The 17,088-nt window shown below is 57.1% G+C and overlaps 1 protein-coding gene across 4 annotated transcripts in view; it reads left to right on the forward strand.

The window, feature by feature from the left end:
* BAIAP2 (BAR/IMD domain containing adaptor protein 2) overlaps positions 1–17,088 on the forward strand; it is a 64,742-nt gene that overhangs the window by 44,036 nt on the left and 3,618 nt on the right. The window contains exons 7-14 of one of the 4 annotated variants that reach the window (XM_084751167.1): positions 7,912–8,064; positions 10,077–10,301; positions 10,570–10,651; positions 11,042–11,243; positions 12,203–12,271; positions 12,765–12,927; positions 14,521–14,555; positions 15,006–16,552. In XM_084751167.1, coding sequence (XP_084607293.1) covers positions 7,912–8,064; positions 10,077–10,301; positions 10,570–10,651; positions 11,042–11,243; positions 12,203–12,271; positions 12,765–12,927; positions 14,521–14,555; positions 15,006–15,036 — 960 coding nt within the window. In that variant the 3' untranslated portion in view covers positions 15,037–16,552. Of the gene's footprint in view, positions 1–7,911; positions 8,065–10,076; positions 10,302–10,449; positions 10,652–11,041; positions 11,244–12,202; positions 12,272–12,764; positions 12,928–14,520; positions 14,556–15,005; positions 16,553–16,948; positions 16,997–17,088 lie in introns of those variants that run through there. The other 3 variants (XM_084751166.1, XM_084751165.1, XM_084751164.1) reach the window with 3 other exon arrangements.

The raw sequence follows: 17,088 nt of genomic DNA on the forward strand, positions 1-17,088 counted from the left end.
TCTTTCTGTGTACCTTTCTCCACCCTGCGTGCCACTCACTGGCCTGGCCAGACCAAGCAGGGTCAGACCATGGTGAACGCAGGGTTCAGAAAGTCAGATGTAGGCTGGTGTAGTTGTCTGTGTGGAGGACATCCTGTGACAGGCACACGGCACAGCTTGGGATGTGTGAGCCTAACAACAGCCACCACTGGAGAAGGAGGCGCATGTATTTGGCTGCATCAGTCCCAGCAGCCCTGGGTGTGTCATTTGTTGACCTTCAGTTGTGCGTGTTGAGCATGGTTCCCTTTCCCACCCCCGAGACGTGAACAGTGTGTCTAAGACCTGGTCCCACTGGTCTAACAGTGGGGGCCCTGGGTGGTTGGTGCCTGGCACAGCAAGAACACTTCCTCAGCTGCGAGTGTGTGAGTTCTTAGACTTCTCGGGAACAGGAACTGGGGGGCGGGGCTGAGTATCGGGGCTGAGCCTCTGGAGCTCATGGTAACAGGCCCAAGCCTTCAGGAATGCTGACCTGGTAAACAGCCCCACTATGTGCTGACCCCCTTACAGCCTCCCTGCTTCTGGGCTCTGCTGAGGCTGGACCACTTAGGATAGCGACCTTTGCCCCAAGCTGGACTGAGGACAGGCTGTTTACGGGAAGGGTGGTCACTGAACACAGAGGTTGTAGGACCTAGAGCTGCTTGGGGCTAGGGAGAGGTGAGGTTCCCAGACTAGCCAAGGGAGGGAGGAGACACTAGCAGCACTGCCCAGGTTTGCAGGTGATGGCTGCCTGGGCTCCCTGCCGGACTAAGCCCAGCGCGGTTAAGAACTGCTCAGAACTGAGCTTGCAAATTGAGAGTTCCACAGAAAACTAATTTTAATTCTAGGTCAGAGAACGGGAGCTTAGAAGCACGCGGGGCACTAATTGGGCCCAATGCCCTGACATGGCCGCTCCAACACATTCTCTCACCACAGGGCTACCAGCCAGGCATTGGGAAGGACCTGCACACATGAGGTGGGGAAAGTGGGGTGTGGCCTCTGTCCCCAGTTCAGAAACTGAGGGATATGGCTATCCCGTTAGGAAAATGAAAAGTAAAAGCCACACTGAAGCTTTAGGGCAAACCCGACTCTCACTTTCCTCTTAAGGAAGGACCTGTGACTCAGGTACTCTCTGGTGAGCGTGGGGTGGGGGACGATGGGACACGGACACCAGCCTCAGAGCAGGAGAGGTGCCTAGCTGTCTTCTGTCAGCTTTGTCCTCCTCCCCTCACCCCAGGGATGAGGAGGATTAAGTGGCCGTGCTGGCTGCTGCTCTCAAGGCCTCTGGTAATTCTAACAGCAGCCGCCAGACCAGCTGATATCCCAGGGGCTCCTGAGCTAAGGGCCTAAGGGGCTATGGTGCTGCCTCCCTTCCCACCTTGTCTTTCATAAGCAGCCCTTACCCAGCACCCTGGGCAGAGCTGGGTGTGCCCTTGCGTTTGGGCCCAGAATCTTTCTGGGTTTGTCACGTTTGACTCCTCCCCCAACTTAGCTCTTGTTAGAACAAGGCAGGCACAGGTAGGAGGCTGTCTGCAGATGACAGTCCTCTGAGAATGTGACACTGCCTTTGCCTTTCCTGCTGTGTGACTTGCCATCCCCTCCTTTAACCAGCCCTTGCCCCCCAGAGTACCCCATGTGTGGGGAAGCAGGGATTAGCAGGCTCTGTGGGTCAGGGGCTGCCGTGGCCGTGGCCATGGCCGTGGCCGTGGGGAGCAGTTTGTCGTTCCTCACCCCGGGCTCACCTTGGGTGCGGAGGGAGAGGCGGCTGAGACACTGCCTCATGCTGAAGCCCCAGAGGCCACGGAAGAGCTTACAGGGAAGCGTCTAGAGTGGGTAGGCAGGCCTGGCCCCACTCAGGGTGACCCTGAGTCAGGTCTGACCCTGTGGAAGGCCCTGGAAGGCCTCTGCCTGACCTGCTGTCCATACAGGGACCTACTGTTGGCAGAGAGCATGCCAGGTTCCCTATGCAGGACAGCCGTCCTTGGTCCCCTGTGAGATGACATGACAGGGAAGCAGGTTTGGGCTCGCTGTGCTGAAAGGGAATCTGATCCGTGTCCTAGTGGGCGCCTGCCTTACAAGTGTTGCCGGAACTGGTCTAGGTAACTGGGTGTCTGTTCACCAGGACGTGGGGGCCGCTCTGGTGGCTGTGGTACCTCTGGGGTCTTCATTTGTGTCCCTTTGTGGAATTTGCCTGTTCTAGGGGCCTGAGAGAAGGGAACAATTCCTTCTATTTAAAGGGCTGTATAATTAACAAAGCAAACACAAACTAACCATAGCTGAGATCTTCACAGAGTTATAATAGCAGAGGCTGGCCCGCCCAGGGTGTAATGTGCAGGCCTGGCCTCCAGCGAGGCCTCACACTAACATCATATGGTCAGATGAGGACGGCTGCTAGGGCTTGTCCTCACAGTGCTGCTGCTCATGCTAGCCTGGGGACCACTCAGAACCACACCCAGCCCTTGGCTGGCCTGTACCACCTGGGTCCATTAGCAGATGGTTTTGAGGACTGTGTCCTTGGAAATCAATGGGCCTGTCATCTGCCAGCCTGTGGGCGAGATCCCCCCCCCCCAACTCCATCCACCCGTGGTCAACATCTGCTGGCCCCTGCACTTCCCTGCGTGCCAGGCCCTTCAGACTGGGAAGGCCTTCCCTTGCCTCGGGGTTCTTGCTGCTGCCTCCCACCCAGCCCAGCCTAGGGGTTCTGATTTGTCTCCTTGGGAGACATGAGCCCCAGTGGTAACCGTGGGACCACGCCTCATGGATTCATTCATGCGCTGCAGGGGACCTCGGCAGTCCAGGAGTTTGACAGCCTCAGTGGTCATTGGATTGCGGTGAACCACAGCAGCTTCAGACTTTTCTAGAACATCCTCCCCCCCCCCCCCCTGAGTCACCGGCTGGCTCTGGAGCAGAGACACACTTTCCAATCACTTCTGTCTTCTCAGATTACAGGGCTGTTCTGCCGGGGTGACTAAGTGGGAGCGTTTCTCTGTGGGTCTTAAATGCTTTCAGTTGGGCGTTTCTATAGTGCCGTCTCCATAGCACCCAGCTAAGCAAGGAGCTGTGAGGCAACAGGGGGCGGGTGGGGACAGCAGGAACCTGGCCACTGGGGGACAGGCTTAATGCCATTTGAAATGGCCTGATGCCAAGCCATTGGCAGTGCAGGCTCAGGTTGTGTTCCATACTCTGTGCTTTCCAGAAAGCGCGGACGCTCCACCACACTGGAGTGACCTGCTCACTCCATGGATTGAGGAGTCTGGACACCTGAAGGGCATCCACCATCTGTCCCTTGTCCTCTACTGTCCCCCCCATGCCAGGGGACACTTCACTTGGCCCAGATTTCCAGGATCTTCCTGGTAAAACTGTGGGCTGTCTGTGAGGAGTCAGTGGCCTGGAAAAGGAGGTCAGGGAAGTCGGTTGCTATTCCTAGACAGAAGTGGCAGCCACATGTCACTGGGAGCTTCGTTGTGGTGCTGCCCGACGCCTTAGGACCAGCGCTAAAGCTCGTCCTCTCCCAGGTCAGACTGGAGCTGATGATGTCAGCCCAGGTAGGCGTGTGGTCCAGGGCTCTTCCCTGCCTCCCAGCTGGGGTTTTTAACAATCCCTCTAAGTGTGCTGCTCTGACGCCCTGTCTTCTCCCCTTTCATGGACCACCCCATGCCCAGGTGTGACCTGTGCAGTTACTTTTATTTCTTGGGTGCAGAAGTAAGTGGAAATCTTAAAAATAAACTGCCATGCCCTCCTAACTCAGGCTGCTAGACCCTGCTAATGAGGCCAGGCCTCACACCACTGCCCTGCACCCCAGGGAGCTGAAACTCTCCCTGTGAAGGCAATGCGCAGCCTACAAACCCAGAAATCGGCGGGCTGGGCTAGCTTCAGGCCTCAGTTTGGAAGGTGCTGTTCTCGGGGCAAGGAGACCCAGGGGGCCTTGTGGCCTGGTTTATGCTGCCGTCCTAGGTGACCGTTCCAAGTGGTGCTGCTTGTCACTGGCACCCTCTCCCGTCCGCTGTCACAGACCCTCAGCTCTCCTTGTGCGACTCTGCTGCTGAGCCCCCCCTCTGGCTGCTGTTGCCCTTGGAGAGGGCAGTGACCCCAGGATCCACCCTAGCCTCATTAACTGGACATTCCTGAGCTGGCCACCAAACCCCCAGCCCGTGTGTGTGTGTGTGTGTGTGTGTGTCTGTCTGTCTGTCTGTCTGTCTGTCTGTCTCCCTGTGCCCGAGGTCAGGTTTAGGAGAAACTGCTCATAGCTTGGTTGAGCCCAGAATGCCCCAGTCTCAGATCATTGATGGCCTGGGACAGAATGAGGGAAGCACAAGGCTGCTGTTGATGTTCCCCCCAGCACACACCCCCCTCCCCCGTGATGACTGGCAGTGCGTTCCTGACCCTGAGAGTACCTGGTCCCACCTCACCTGTCTTCCCCAAAGCTTGGGGAGGAGCGCACACCCAGGCTGAGCCTCCTCCAAGGCTCCCTGGAGCCCTCCCAGCACAGCTCCTGTGGGGGCAACAAGGCTGAATGCCCCACCCCCTACTTCCCAGAGGACCCTGGAGTGCAGAGGAGGTTCAGGGAGCAGGAAGCCCTGGTAGGCGCATGTTGCATAACCAAAGGAAAAGTACTTGGCGCTGTGGAGGAGAGAGGAGGACGGGAGAGGGGGAGGTAATGGCTCTGCCATCACAACAGCAGAACCCTGTCGGCCTGGAAAGTCGCTCTCACCTGCTATTCTGACTTTTGTCTTTAAAGACCTGTCTTGAGACCTTGTAGCTGGGCCCTGCTACCCCTTGAGAAAATAAAGACCTAGTCTCAGGCCGCTCGGGCTGGTCCTGCCCAGGGGCAGGGCTGGAGTTCAGTGTGTGGGGCTGCAGGGGCAGAAGCAGCAAGATGTGTGGGTCTGGTGACCAGGGAAAGGCAAGGCCTTGACCTTGGAGAGATTGGTGCTGGCTGCTAGACAGAGCTGGTACATGCACCAGTAGCATTGGTGAGGACCAGCCCCCACCCAGCTGGGCTTCCCCCTCTCCTGCCCCTCCAGCTGAGCCCTGTGTGGGGAGACGCTAAGGGAACAGCCTGCTCCAACCCCCTCTGTCGCCCACGGCTCAGCCGCCCACCCACGCTGAGTCAGAGCTCCGAGGTGGCTGTGAGTCAGCTGTGAGCGCCCTGGCAGCTCAGGCCTGCCCCCTGCTGGAAGACAGCCACGTTAGGACGGGTTTCTGCAACAGCTGCTCCCGGGCAGCAAAGCTGGCCGAGCAATCTTCCTGGCTGGCGGGTGGACGCAGCCTGTGCTAGGGAGGTGTCTCAGGTGTTCTGTAGCAGAAAATTTCTGCCCATCCCTGGAGGTGAGTAGGCCCCTTCCTTGGGCCTATTTGATTTGGGCAGTTTGGTTATCATGGTAGGGGTTAGCTATAAAACCAAGTTCCACACACAGCTGCTGGGCCTGTCATGGAAGTCCAGAAGGGAAGTTAGAGGGGTAGGCATATCCTTCCCAGAAGCAACACCTTGGGCCGACCTGCCACTGGTGCCTGTGCCTTCCCCATCTCAGGAAGAGCTGAAGGAAGCTGGGTGTGGTGGCGCGTGCTTGCAGCTCACTGTGCCTCTCGCCTGGGGCACTGACACCCTCCCCCCCCCCCCATCGTGGTTTTTCTCCCACACTGCCGCTTCCCTGGTCTTCTGCCCGTGGCTGACTTTCTTACAGTGCGACTCTTTGTCTACTAGTTTCTTTCAGTGTGATTGTATGTTTTGTTTTTTTGTTTTGTTTTGTTTTTTCAAGACAGGCTTTCTTTGTGTAGCCTTGGCTGTTCTGGACTCACAGCGATCTGCCTGCCTCTGCGTGGAGAGTGCTGGGATCACAAGCATGCACCACTGTGCCTGGCTACTTGTATCTATTTTTGAAGCTTTCTTTCAAATTGTGAGCTACACATTGTGAGCTACAAGTCGCCATTGCAGTCACTAAGTGAACAGCGCAGCGGCTGACAAGGTCTCAGGGGTCACAGGTTAAGCCTCCTGGTCCTCACACAGCTGAGGAGACCTTCCAGGGTGCTGGAACACTGGCGTGCAGTGCTATACCTTTGACTGTGCCGGGATGGGACCCAGGCATGTGGCAGCTGAACTCCATCCCCAACCTTGTTTGCTTTATTCTTTTTTCCTTTTTTGTTTTGTTTTGTTTCAAAACAGGGTTTCTCTGTGCAGCCTTGGCTGTCCTGGACTTACTTTGTGAACCAGGTCAGCGTTGAACTCACAGAGATCCTCCTGCCTCTGCCTCCTGAGTGCTGGGATTGAAGGCGTGCGTCACCATGCCTGGCTTGTTTTATTCTTACCATATTTGTATGTGGCTGGGGGTGAAACCCAGGGCATCTCTTGTGCTGTATGCAAGTGCCTACACTGAGCTACACTTCCAGTCCAGGACGCCTGTCTTCGCAGGAGGTGTCAGCACCTCCGACCATCCCCAAAATCTCTTTACAGTCTGTGACTGTCCCCACTAACTGCCAGCTGCCACCTCACCTGATAGCATCTTCTCCCCTCTTGTCTCTGTGACGTTGACTTCCCAGAACTCTCTGATTCCTCCTGGTCCTGTCTTGGCACATTCAGGTCTGCAGGTTTGCACAGGTCTTGGGTGCTTTTGGACAAGAGCCTTCCCGGATAGGTTATGCTTCTCCCAGAAAGCGCAAGCATGGTTGGGACATGACAGCTGTTTGTGACCTCAGCACTACAGAGGGGTTGAGTCTCTAGATGAGGGGATGGGGCGGGCAGTGCTCTCGGAGCTCTACAGAATCATTTGACCACACAGCTCCCTGGAGCCAGCATATGTGTGAGGACCGAGGGGGCCTCACCAAGCCACCCAGGTGAAAAAGGCGTGAGCTAGGTCATTTTCCAGTTTCTGTGAAGCCCCTCCCCCGGGGAACACCCTAGTCCTGTGACAGTGACCTGTCTGTCTCTAGAGACAGTACTCCATAGGATACTCTGAGTGTCCTCAGTCACTTTCTCTGGAGGCCACTCTGTGCCTCTGCTCGAGCTGAGAAACACTAGGTGGCACAGCTCTAAGAAGCTGCCCTAGGCTAGGCATAGTGGTGCACGCCTTTAATCCCAGCACTTGGGAGGAAGAGGCAGGCAGATCACTGCCAGTTCGAGGCCAGCCTATTCTACAGAGTGAGTCCAGGACAGCCATGGCTGCACAGAGAAACCCTGTCTCGAAAAACAAACAAAAAAAAAAAAAAAAAAAAAAGAAGAAGAAGAAGCTGCCCTGTTGTCTGTGACGCCAGGACACGGGGGAGCATTGCAGAAGGCCCTCCACTCTGACATTTCTACACCGTGCGCAGCTGAAGGCCAGAAGGGCCTGACTTGCCACTGGTGCCTTACCTTTGCCCTTCTCAGGAGCAGCCCAAGGAAAGCTGGAGTTAGTGGCGCATGCTTGTAATCCCAGGATGAGAGGCAGAGACAGGAGGATTACCTCAAGCTCAAGGCATAACTAAGTTGTATAGTTCAAAGCTAGCCTGGCTACGTGGAGACCCTGTCCCAGAAGTGTATTTGCATGGGGGTTGGGGAGATGGCACCTGTCACCGAAGGATAAGGACCATACATCTGACCCCCTAGCCCCAGCTCTTGGACGTGGAGACAGGGCACCCTCAAGGCAAGCTAAACTAGTCTAATTAGCAAGCTCTGGGTTCCATGAGCTGCAGGTTCCATGGGAGAGCCTGTTTCAGTGGAGTGATCAAGGGAAGCCAGCATTGGCTTTTGGCTCCATGTGCATGCTTACGGATTCACAGTGCGTGTTTACAAGCCCAGAGAGCCTTCCACCTAGGTCCACCAGAGACCAGACCCTGGGCATGGATAGGCTGCAAGCGCGGCCTGCGTGGAAGTTGGGCCTGCCTTCTGTTGACTGGCCTGTCCCCTCTGCTTCCTGCCCACAGTACATCGACGCCATCAGCAACAAGCAGGGTGAGCTGGAGAGCTACGTGTCTGACGGCTACAAGACAGCACTGACTGAGGAGCGCAGGAGGTTCTGCTTCCTGGTAGAAAAGCAGTGCGCCGTGGCCAAGAACTCTGCTGCTTACCACTCCAAGGTGAGCAGTGCCGGGCGCTGCAGGCGCTCCTGCTCAGTGCAGCCTGCCCCGTCTGCAGGAGGGAAACTAGCTGTTCGCAGATCAGCTGTGTCTGAGCTCCCAGAGCGGGTACTCATACTGAGACAAGCCTCAGGCTGAGGAACACAGCTCTGAGAAAGAGTTGCCAGATCAAAAGGCATGGCCATTTGAATACCTACGTTAGAAATCGCTGGACGTTTTAGGAGACTGCAGCTGACTGCCTGCTGAAGAGAGTGCAGAATGGGGCGGGTTTGGGGATTTCTAAAACCACCGTTGGCTTTTCTGCTCCAGCCAAGGTCTAGACTGATGGCACGCTAGGGAGGAAGTGACACACAGCCCTCCTGCACTCTGGAAGTGTTGGCTTGACACCCTCACTCAACCCTGATTAAGTCTAGCAGCACCCGGGTGGCCTCTGGGCCAGTGGCTCTGCAGGCTGTGACACTGATGACTTCTAGCCTCTAAGGCTGGGGCCATGCCACCAGACATCTGGACCTCCCTGGCCGAATGTCCAACAGCTGCCACCCACATCCCACATCACACCTAAGTCCCTGGCTCTGGGTCCCTCCTCTCCGCCGCTCCAGGTGGCTTCACATGGGTGTCCTCAGAGTCACTCCTTGGCCCCCACTCTGTCTGGTGCCATCAAGCACAAGGTTTGTTTGTTGTTGTTGTTGTTTTCTTTTTAAAGATTTATTTATTTATTTTGTGTATACTAGTGTTCTGTTTTCATGCACACCAGAAGAGGGAATCAGTCTGTTACAGATGGTTGTGAGCCACCATGTGGGTGCTGGGAATTGAACTTAAGGCCTCTGGAGGAGCAGACAGTGCTCTTAACTGCTCAGCCATCTCTCCAGCCCGTCACTAGGCTTTTGGTGGGCTCATGGACTCAGCCTTCCCTGAGTCCTCCATGACTGAGAAACCAACCTCCTTCCACTGAGTCTAGTGAGGGCCCCTAGTAGGCACCTCCCCCTGCTCCTTCTCCCATCACAGGACACACATGCACGCACGCACGCACGCACGCACACATGTGCACATACACTCACTTCCTGTGAGGAGCTGTGTCTTCAGGATGGGCTGCCGTGAGCCCCTGTGTGTGCGGCCTAGGCCCTGGGCACTCAGAGGGCGGCCGTGACCCTCAGGGATAGGGAGTGCACCCTGTCATGCACTGCATCCTAGGAGCTGAGGTGGAGTCAGGCTGCGTCCCCTGGAACATTCAAGAGCTTACATGTAACTAGGCATTCAAGCCAGCCACGAAGCCCCTGGTCATGGCCTTGTGAGGGAAGGTGGTCTCGAGATGGGCAGTATTCACACTAACATATGTACTCACACATACGCACGCTTGACCAAGAACCTCGGCTTTGGTCCTCAGGGCCACCTGGGTTATTCCAGCTGGAAGCAGGTACACAGCTAGGTCAGAACTTCACCTGTGTCCTGGGAGACATGCTGTCTGTCCCCTCAGCCCGGGCTGTGGGAGGAGCGATTTGTAGTTTAGCTAACTGGCTGCACCTGCCAGCACAGCTCTTTGAGTCTGGCAGAGGCATCTGCGCCCCCTAGTGGTTACCAGCTCTGTGTCGTGTTTGGGAAAAAGAGCTCTGACCTTCCTAGACAGGCTGCTTACTGCCACTGAAGACACCTGTGCCCAGGTGCCAGGCACAGCTGCACTGCCCACTCTGGCCTTTAGGTTTCTAACTTCAAATAGACACAAGACACTAAAGTACAGCTCAGTGTCTTGCTGTGCTCCCTCCTCCTGTGCCCCAGAGGCAGGCCGAGCTCTTGGCCCCTCTCCAGACAGGGGCCACCTTTGCACGTCTCAGCCTCCTGGCTGGAGCATCACTGGCCGCTCTGTCCTTCTCCACTTTCATGCTCCCTCTCGCCGGCCACTTGGCTCTTCCCTTGCTGCTGTGTAGATGCAGGGTGATGGTGCTCTGCCTGTGGACTGTGCTGTGGGAACCTGTGCTGCTCCTGACGTCCTTCTTGCTCTGTGCCTTCCACTCCAGGGCAAGGAGTTGCTAGCTCAGAAACTGCCTCTGTGGCAGCAAGCCTGTGCCGACCCCAACAAGATCCCAGACCGTGCCGTCCAGCTGATGCAGCAGATGGCCAGCAGCAATGGCTCCATCCTGCCAAGTGCCCTGTCCGCCTCCAAGTCCAACCTGGTCATCTCAGACCCCATCCCCGGAGCCAAGCCCTTGCCAGTACCACCTGAGCTGGCCCCATTTGTGGGGGTGAGTCCTGGGCCTTCAGAAGTTCTTGGGGTGGGAGCGCATCCTCTGAAGGGCGAGCCCAGTGTGCTGAGCCCAGGCCCCTGTGGTGGGCGCAGGGTCACTCCCAAGCCGGCTCCCAGCGACGCCCTGCCCCTGCCTCTTCCTCCAGCGGATGTCTGCTCAGGAGAATGTTCCTGTCATGAATGGCGTCGCAGGCCCGGACACCGAGGACTACAACCCCTGGGCTGACCGCAAGGCTGCCCAGCCCAAATCCCTGTCTCCCCCGCAGTCTCAAAGCAAGCTGAGCGACTCGTACTCCAACACACTCCCCGTGCGCAAGAGCGTGACTCCGAAGAACAGCTATGCCACCAGTAAGGGCCTGAGGGCGCCAGGCTGAGAAACGAAGGCTTGTGTGCGTGCGCATGACTGTGGGAGTGTGTACGGAGGTCTGTGTATGAACACGTGCTTCCGCATGGTATATATGTGCATATGCCTGTGTGCATGTCTACAAATACCTGTGGATGGTACACGCATGGGTATGTCACGCATGTGTGAGCATGTAGTGTGTCTTGATTGGGAGTGTGCCACGACGGATTGAGACGAGGACCCTGTGCTCGCAGACAAACAGGCCGGAGGGTGGAGGGGGCTTCCGCTGACCATGGGCAGCTCCTGTGTGTGGTCCATGACCGCTGCTAATGCCTGCGTCCCGGCTCCAGCTGCTGTGCGCAGCCCTCTCTCACACACGCCCGTTGTCTCGGCAGCTGAGAACAAGACACTACCACGGTCAAGCTCCATGGCAGCTGGCCTAGAAAGGAACGGCCGCATGCGGGTCAAGGCCATTTTCTCCCACGCAGCTGGTGACAACAGCACTCTGCTGAGCTTCAAGGAGGGCGACCTCATCACGCTGCTAGTGCCCGAGGCCCGTGACGGCTGGCACTACGGCGAGAGCGAGAAGACCAAGATGTAAGCACCTGCCCGCAGGCAGAGTTTGAGGCCGCCTGCCCACTTTGAGCAAGCAAAAGGGCTCTGCGGCACTCAGATGGGCATGCTACATCAAACTGTAGGGTCTCCTGCTGGAGAGAAGTGTGACAGATGATCACGCATGCCTCAGCTTTCCCCTACTGAGCGGCCAAGCCACTGACTGCTACTTCTGTCGCTGAGATTGGTCAGTCTTTGCTGTTATTTGGCCTAGGACATGGTGTTCTGACTGCACCTGTGCTATGCCACACCTGGCCATTTCCAAGATGGGGGCCTATGGTAATAATGTGGAGGAGCAGACTTGACCAGCCTGTGACAAACGCGCGCGCGCGCACACACACACACACACCACCACCACAACCACCACCACCATCAAACTCCTAAATAGCCTTTGGCAGTGTCACACGGTCTCAGGGCCACCCAGCTCTGCCTACTTTAACACCTATTACAGGATACAGGGTGCACAGCCCGGCCCTGGCACCACTGGGAGGCAGCCTTCACTCCCAGGGGAGCAGCACTTGTGTTTGAGTGTCTTAGCCCAAGTGTCTAAGCAGCTGTGGCCAAGATGAGGCATAAACTGAGCTTTGCTGTGGCCCAGCAGCAGCTACGTGCTGAGCAGGGAGCCGCAAAAGGGTCTCTGAGGAGTAGGAGGCTGTACTTGCCTCTGTCCCAGTGCTCTTCTGGTAGCAATGACCATCGTGGTGGTGCGCTGTGTGGCAGGTGAGGTACCCACGATGCCACCAGGCAGGGCGGCTGGGCTGCATCGCCCTTGGAGCTGGCTGCTGGAACGTGAGCGCTACCCTTCTACATTTGGGTTAGGACAGGCTGGGGAGCTGAAGGGACTTGGTATCCGACGGTGGTAAACAGGGCACACACCACCCCGGCGTGCATCTGGAGGGCCTATGAGATGGACCCTGGACTCTCACTTGGAATCTTTCTTGTAGGCGAGGCTGGTTTCCCTTCTCCTACACTCGGGTCCTGGACAGCGACGGAAGTGACAGGTTGCACATGAGGTGAGCATACTGACTAGGGCAGGAGCCCCTGGCCACAAAAGTGAGCAGGACTTGTGGTTCTTTCTCTGCTCCATAGAGCCGTCTATCTGATAGACCCTACTGCATGCTTGGCACTGTGGGAGATGGGTTCCAAGAGCCCCAGGAATGCTGGGAAGAACAGCAGGTGCAATGCAGGGCCATTGTTAGCCAGCCCATTGTGGTCCGGCTGTGCCTCCACTGCCGACCTCCTAGAGCAGGGTAGGCAGGACCCTGAGTCTCTAAGGTCTCCTGACCCTTGGTGACTCCCAACTGTCCCTGGGAAGGTGAGTGGCTGTTGTCACAGGGCTTCACCAGCAAACATTTGGCAGTTTTCTCCTGGGGCAAGGTGGCTACAGGGGAGTGCCTGTGAGGTCACTGGCTACTGACAGCCCAGTGGAGCTGAGCAAGGCATGGGGAAGGGGAGGGGTACCTCCAGAGAACGCTGGCCTAACCACTGAGTCTCTCGTCCCCACAGCCTGCAGCAGGGCAAAAGCAGCAGCACAGGCAACCTTCTGGACAAGGATGACTTGGCCATCCCTCCTCCTGACTATGGCACATCCTCCCGGGCCTTCCCCTCCCAGACAGCTGGGACTTTCAAGCAAAGACCCTACAGTGTGGCAGTTCCCGCTTTCTCTCAGGTGAGGCCTGGGGCCTGGGCCTGGGATGGATCTACATGGAAGGAACGTGGGCTTGGCTGGCAACACTTAGAGGATCCTCCAAGGGCCTCACTTGGTACTCACTAACTGCTGTCTGGGCCTCTTGGCTGACAGGCCTGAGGTTGAGGCTCTGTGGCTTGGGGTTTTAGCCACACACCTTACCAGACTTAGTCTACTCACTACCCTCTGCTAGATGTGGTGTCGGTGCTTGGGCATGGCTGGCCTGAGGGTCACCCTGGACACCTACTGCCACCCAGGGCCAGAGGAATTCATGATTCAGAAACTCCTTCCATGAGAGCTACAGGGTGCTTAGTCACATCCAGCTGGTATTGTGACCTGCTGCCGCCCAGAGCTTTCTAGTCAGCTTGAGGCCTTTAGGCCCTGGGAAGAGTCCCTGGCAAACTCCTGTCAGAGTATCCAAGCCGGGTCAGGCTTTGAGTGTAGGACAGAGCTGTGGGGCTGGACAGTGGCTCCGGTTACTTGGGAAAAGGGTGTTGGTTCGCTCTAGCCTTGGGGCAGAAGAGACAGCAGGGAGGCAGGGTCTCCACCTGGACATAGAAAGAGAACCTACCTACCATGGTGGGACACCTATCATGGTGTCCCAGTAGCTGAGGGGTCCTGTCGGCTGCATGACCCGAGGATGTTGAAGGCAGGTAAGACCTCCTTTGGCTTTACCACTTCCTGACCTAGAGGGAAGGCGAGGCTTTGGAGTCCCTACCTCCAGGGAGCCTGCAGCTCAGGCAGTGAGGCTGTGACTGGGGGATGGAGTCTGAGGAGGTCTAGGTTGTAAGGGCTCTTGTCTGCCGCCTTCTGGGCCAGGGCTGCTCTGGGACTGGTGCTCAGAGGTGGTGGCAGCTGCCTAGTCTTACCTGGCTGGAGGTACGGACCTTGGGCATAGGCCAGTCTCTAGGCAGCGATTGGTTCAAGGCTGGGAAAGCCGGGGTAGGGATCCCAGCACCCCTCATGCCATGGGCTGAGCCCCCCTGTTGGAGATGGGCAGCTCTCTCCAGCTAGCCTCAGTGCATGCCCAGGGTGTCTGCGCCTGAGCAGGATACGCAGCTCTGAGCCACCCCGGGCATCGAGGTGTGGGCGTCTCTTGAGGCGTCCTTTCCCATTCCCCATCCTTCCGCCACCTCCGAGGTCAACCTGCCAATGTCCCTGGCTTTCCAGGAAGGGCCTCTACCCGCCGAGACCCCTGGCCTCCCTTCACCGGCCCCACAGAAACTCTTTGTGGGGGAAGCCATGAAGTGGTGTGTCCTGTGGGTCCAGTCTACCTCTGGCCAGGTGGGAGGTGTCCCCGTCAGTGTGAGAGGTCACCACATCCATGTCACCATTTGGAACAATAGTCTCTGGAGAGAACCCCCAACCACGGTGACCAAAGAGAGGTGGGGAAGGGGCCAGCCTCCTCGGGACCCCAGCCTGGACCTTAGCCGGGGCACCCGGCCAGCAGGTCCCACCTAGCAGCTACCGCTCAAGGCTGAGGACACCTGTTGCAGACGTGAGACCTGTACTGGGGACACATTGTCAGGAAGGGTGTGGACCTCAGTTTCTGATTGCTCTGTGTTTGGTCCTCAGGGTCTGGATGACTACGGGGCACGATCTGTGAGCAGGTAAGAGGCTTTGGGCTTCACTGGGCCTTTGGGTGGATGGGTGGGTTGCCACGGCCTTGGTTAGGGCAACCTCTCCCTTGGGACCTAGAGAGTGGCTTTTCTTACTCTGGGAATCCTGCCACCCTGAGACTTGGACCCATTCACCCCTCCTGGGCTTCCGCTCTGCTTTTCTCTGAGTAGAGCGAGCACGTCCTCCATCCTGCTGCTCTAGTGTCTCGGCCTGCTCTGTCCATCCCAGCAGGCAGGGCAGGGTTGGGGAAGGTCGTCAGCCCACCTCAGGCCTTTCCCCCCCAGAGCCAGGTAGGACCCTTCCTAAGGGCTGGAGCTGCTATCCTGGGCACAGTCTTGTCCTGGGTTCATCATTCTCCCAGAGGCCAGGTAGCCTGGCTGCTGCCGGGCGGCGGGCGGTGGGCGTGCATCTGGGCAGCTGTGCTGTGCTTTGTTCCACAGTGGCAGTGGCACGCTGGTGTCCACAGTGTGAGGACGCTGACCCCAGGCAGCCGCTCTGAAGAGCTCCCCCAGTCTCCACCGGTTCCCCTCCTCAGCTCTCGTTGGTTTGTTCTTGGGTTGTTCTCTTTCCCACCCGCTCCTGCCTTTTGGTTGGTGACCCCAGACTCTGAAATCCCCCAGGGTCCATGGTGCTGCTCCCTGCGCCCCTGTGCTCACACCCCCAACAGGTGTCCCCAGCCTTGAGCGTTAGCTGCTAGGTGGGACCTGCTGGCTGGGTGGCAAAGCAGCGTCCTCACCTGCTGTCCCAGCCCTGTGCTGTTCATGGCCCACATTCCTTTTCTAAGGCTGGCCATGAGCCAGGGCTAGAGTTTGAAGAAACAGAAAAATCTTTAAAAAAGAAAAAAAAAAAGAAAAAAAAAGAAAAATAGGAAAAAGGACTATTTTTTTTTCCTAAAAACAAAAACAGATATGCATGGCCTCCGGTGTACGTACTGTTATTCTGCATCTGACCCCCAGAGTGCTGGCGTCTTCTAGAACATGAAGGGACTTAGGGTCCTGGCGGGGCCCAAGCCCAGGGACCTTAACCTGCCTCAGGCCCCTTCCAAGGGCTGCGCCGAGAAAAGGGACATGGGCACTTGGGAGCCTCCTGAGGAAGCTGGCCACTCCTGTGATGGAGGCTGCAGCCCCAGCCAGGCCCTGCCCACCCACAAGCCAGGCACTGGGCTTCTCTCCTCCTCGGCAGATACTGCCGGGCAGATGTATGTAGGACAGAGTGTGGCGTCCCGACACAGGGTGGCGTTACCTCATGCAGTGCCCTGGTAGGAGCTGGCGGCAAGAGCAGGTGCTGCCCGGCCACGTGCGAACATTCCAAAGACCTCAACCCCACCCGTCCACCCACACACACACACACCTTAGCCAGACTTTGAGGGAGTCACAGCTTCCTGTTGCCCCTGGGCTGCAGAGGGCTGGGTCTGCACGGCCAGCCTGGCAGGGCTGTGGGGAGAGGCAGGCCCTGGCCTGGCTCCTAAGCACTCTCATCTTTTGTGTGTCTTGGTGACTTTAGAAACAGGCACACTGGACTCAGTGGCTACTGGTTTTGTCTCTTCACACACTGAATTCTGGGCAGTGGAGCCCAAGGCCCAGAGGGCTCAGCCCTGCAGCTGGCGGGAGCCCTTGGGAAGCTGCAGACGCGCCTCTGATGTGGTTAGCAAAAGCCTTCCGCAAGCCTGCCGAGGACTAGGGCGTGGCTGGTCCAGTCTGACAGCAGCAGCTCAGACACAGACAGACCTGTTTTATATTTAAGGAAAACACAGCCAGGACGTGGACCTGTGTAAAGAACTTTCTGTGTTGTTCTAATTTTGCTAAAAGATTTCAAATCCAGGGGATTCCATGTGCAATGGATGAATGTAGACACAAAGCCGCAAACTTGTATGAAGATGTAAAGTGCTAAAAATATTTTTTTCCTTTTTTCCTTTCCTTTTTTTTAAAAATCTGAACTGTGCCCTGTACTGCAGTTAATTGTTGGAATAAAGGTTTTATTTATTGCACTGAGTTGGTTTGGTGCCTCCTTCCAGCTCCCTGGCACGTGTTGGGGCTGTGCGGGCCAGGCCACGCCTCAGTGCACCCCAGCTTGCGGCCCATCTGCAGTCTCTCTGCGGGTTGGTCCCAAGAACAGCCTAGGCCTGCAGATAGTGCGAGCCGGGCGCGCTGTAACGGTGACCCCTGGGTGGCCTACCACCCTGGCCGAGAAAGCAGGGCCTAGAAGAGTGCAGACTCTAACAAGAGTGAGCGCTGCCTGTGAGCATGTCCTTTAGTCCCCTTCTCTGCCCAGCAGGTGACCGCAGGTCCCTTCCTGGCTGCCTGCACCTGCTCCAGCAGGCGTCGATCCTGTCTGGCTTCTGCTCCCTGTGTCCTGTACCAATAAGCCTTGTGTTTCCTTGCAGTGCTGATGTGGAAGTGGCCAGATTTTGAGCTGTCCCTGACTAGCGTTAGTAAGTTGCCCTGGTCTTTTCCCGTCTGTCTGCATCGGTAGTGGCTGTGGGCAGGTCCTCTGGCCTGAGTCAGGACAGCCTCCTCAGGAGAG

The sequence above is a fragment of the Acomys minous genome (assembly GCF_964271855.1).
Source record: "Acomys minous genome assembly, chromosome: 12".
Taxonomy (NCBI): domain Eukaryota; kingdom Metazoa; phylum Chordata; class Mammalia; order Rodentia; family Muridae; genus Acomys; species Acomys minous.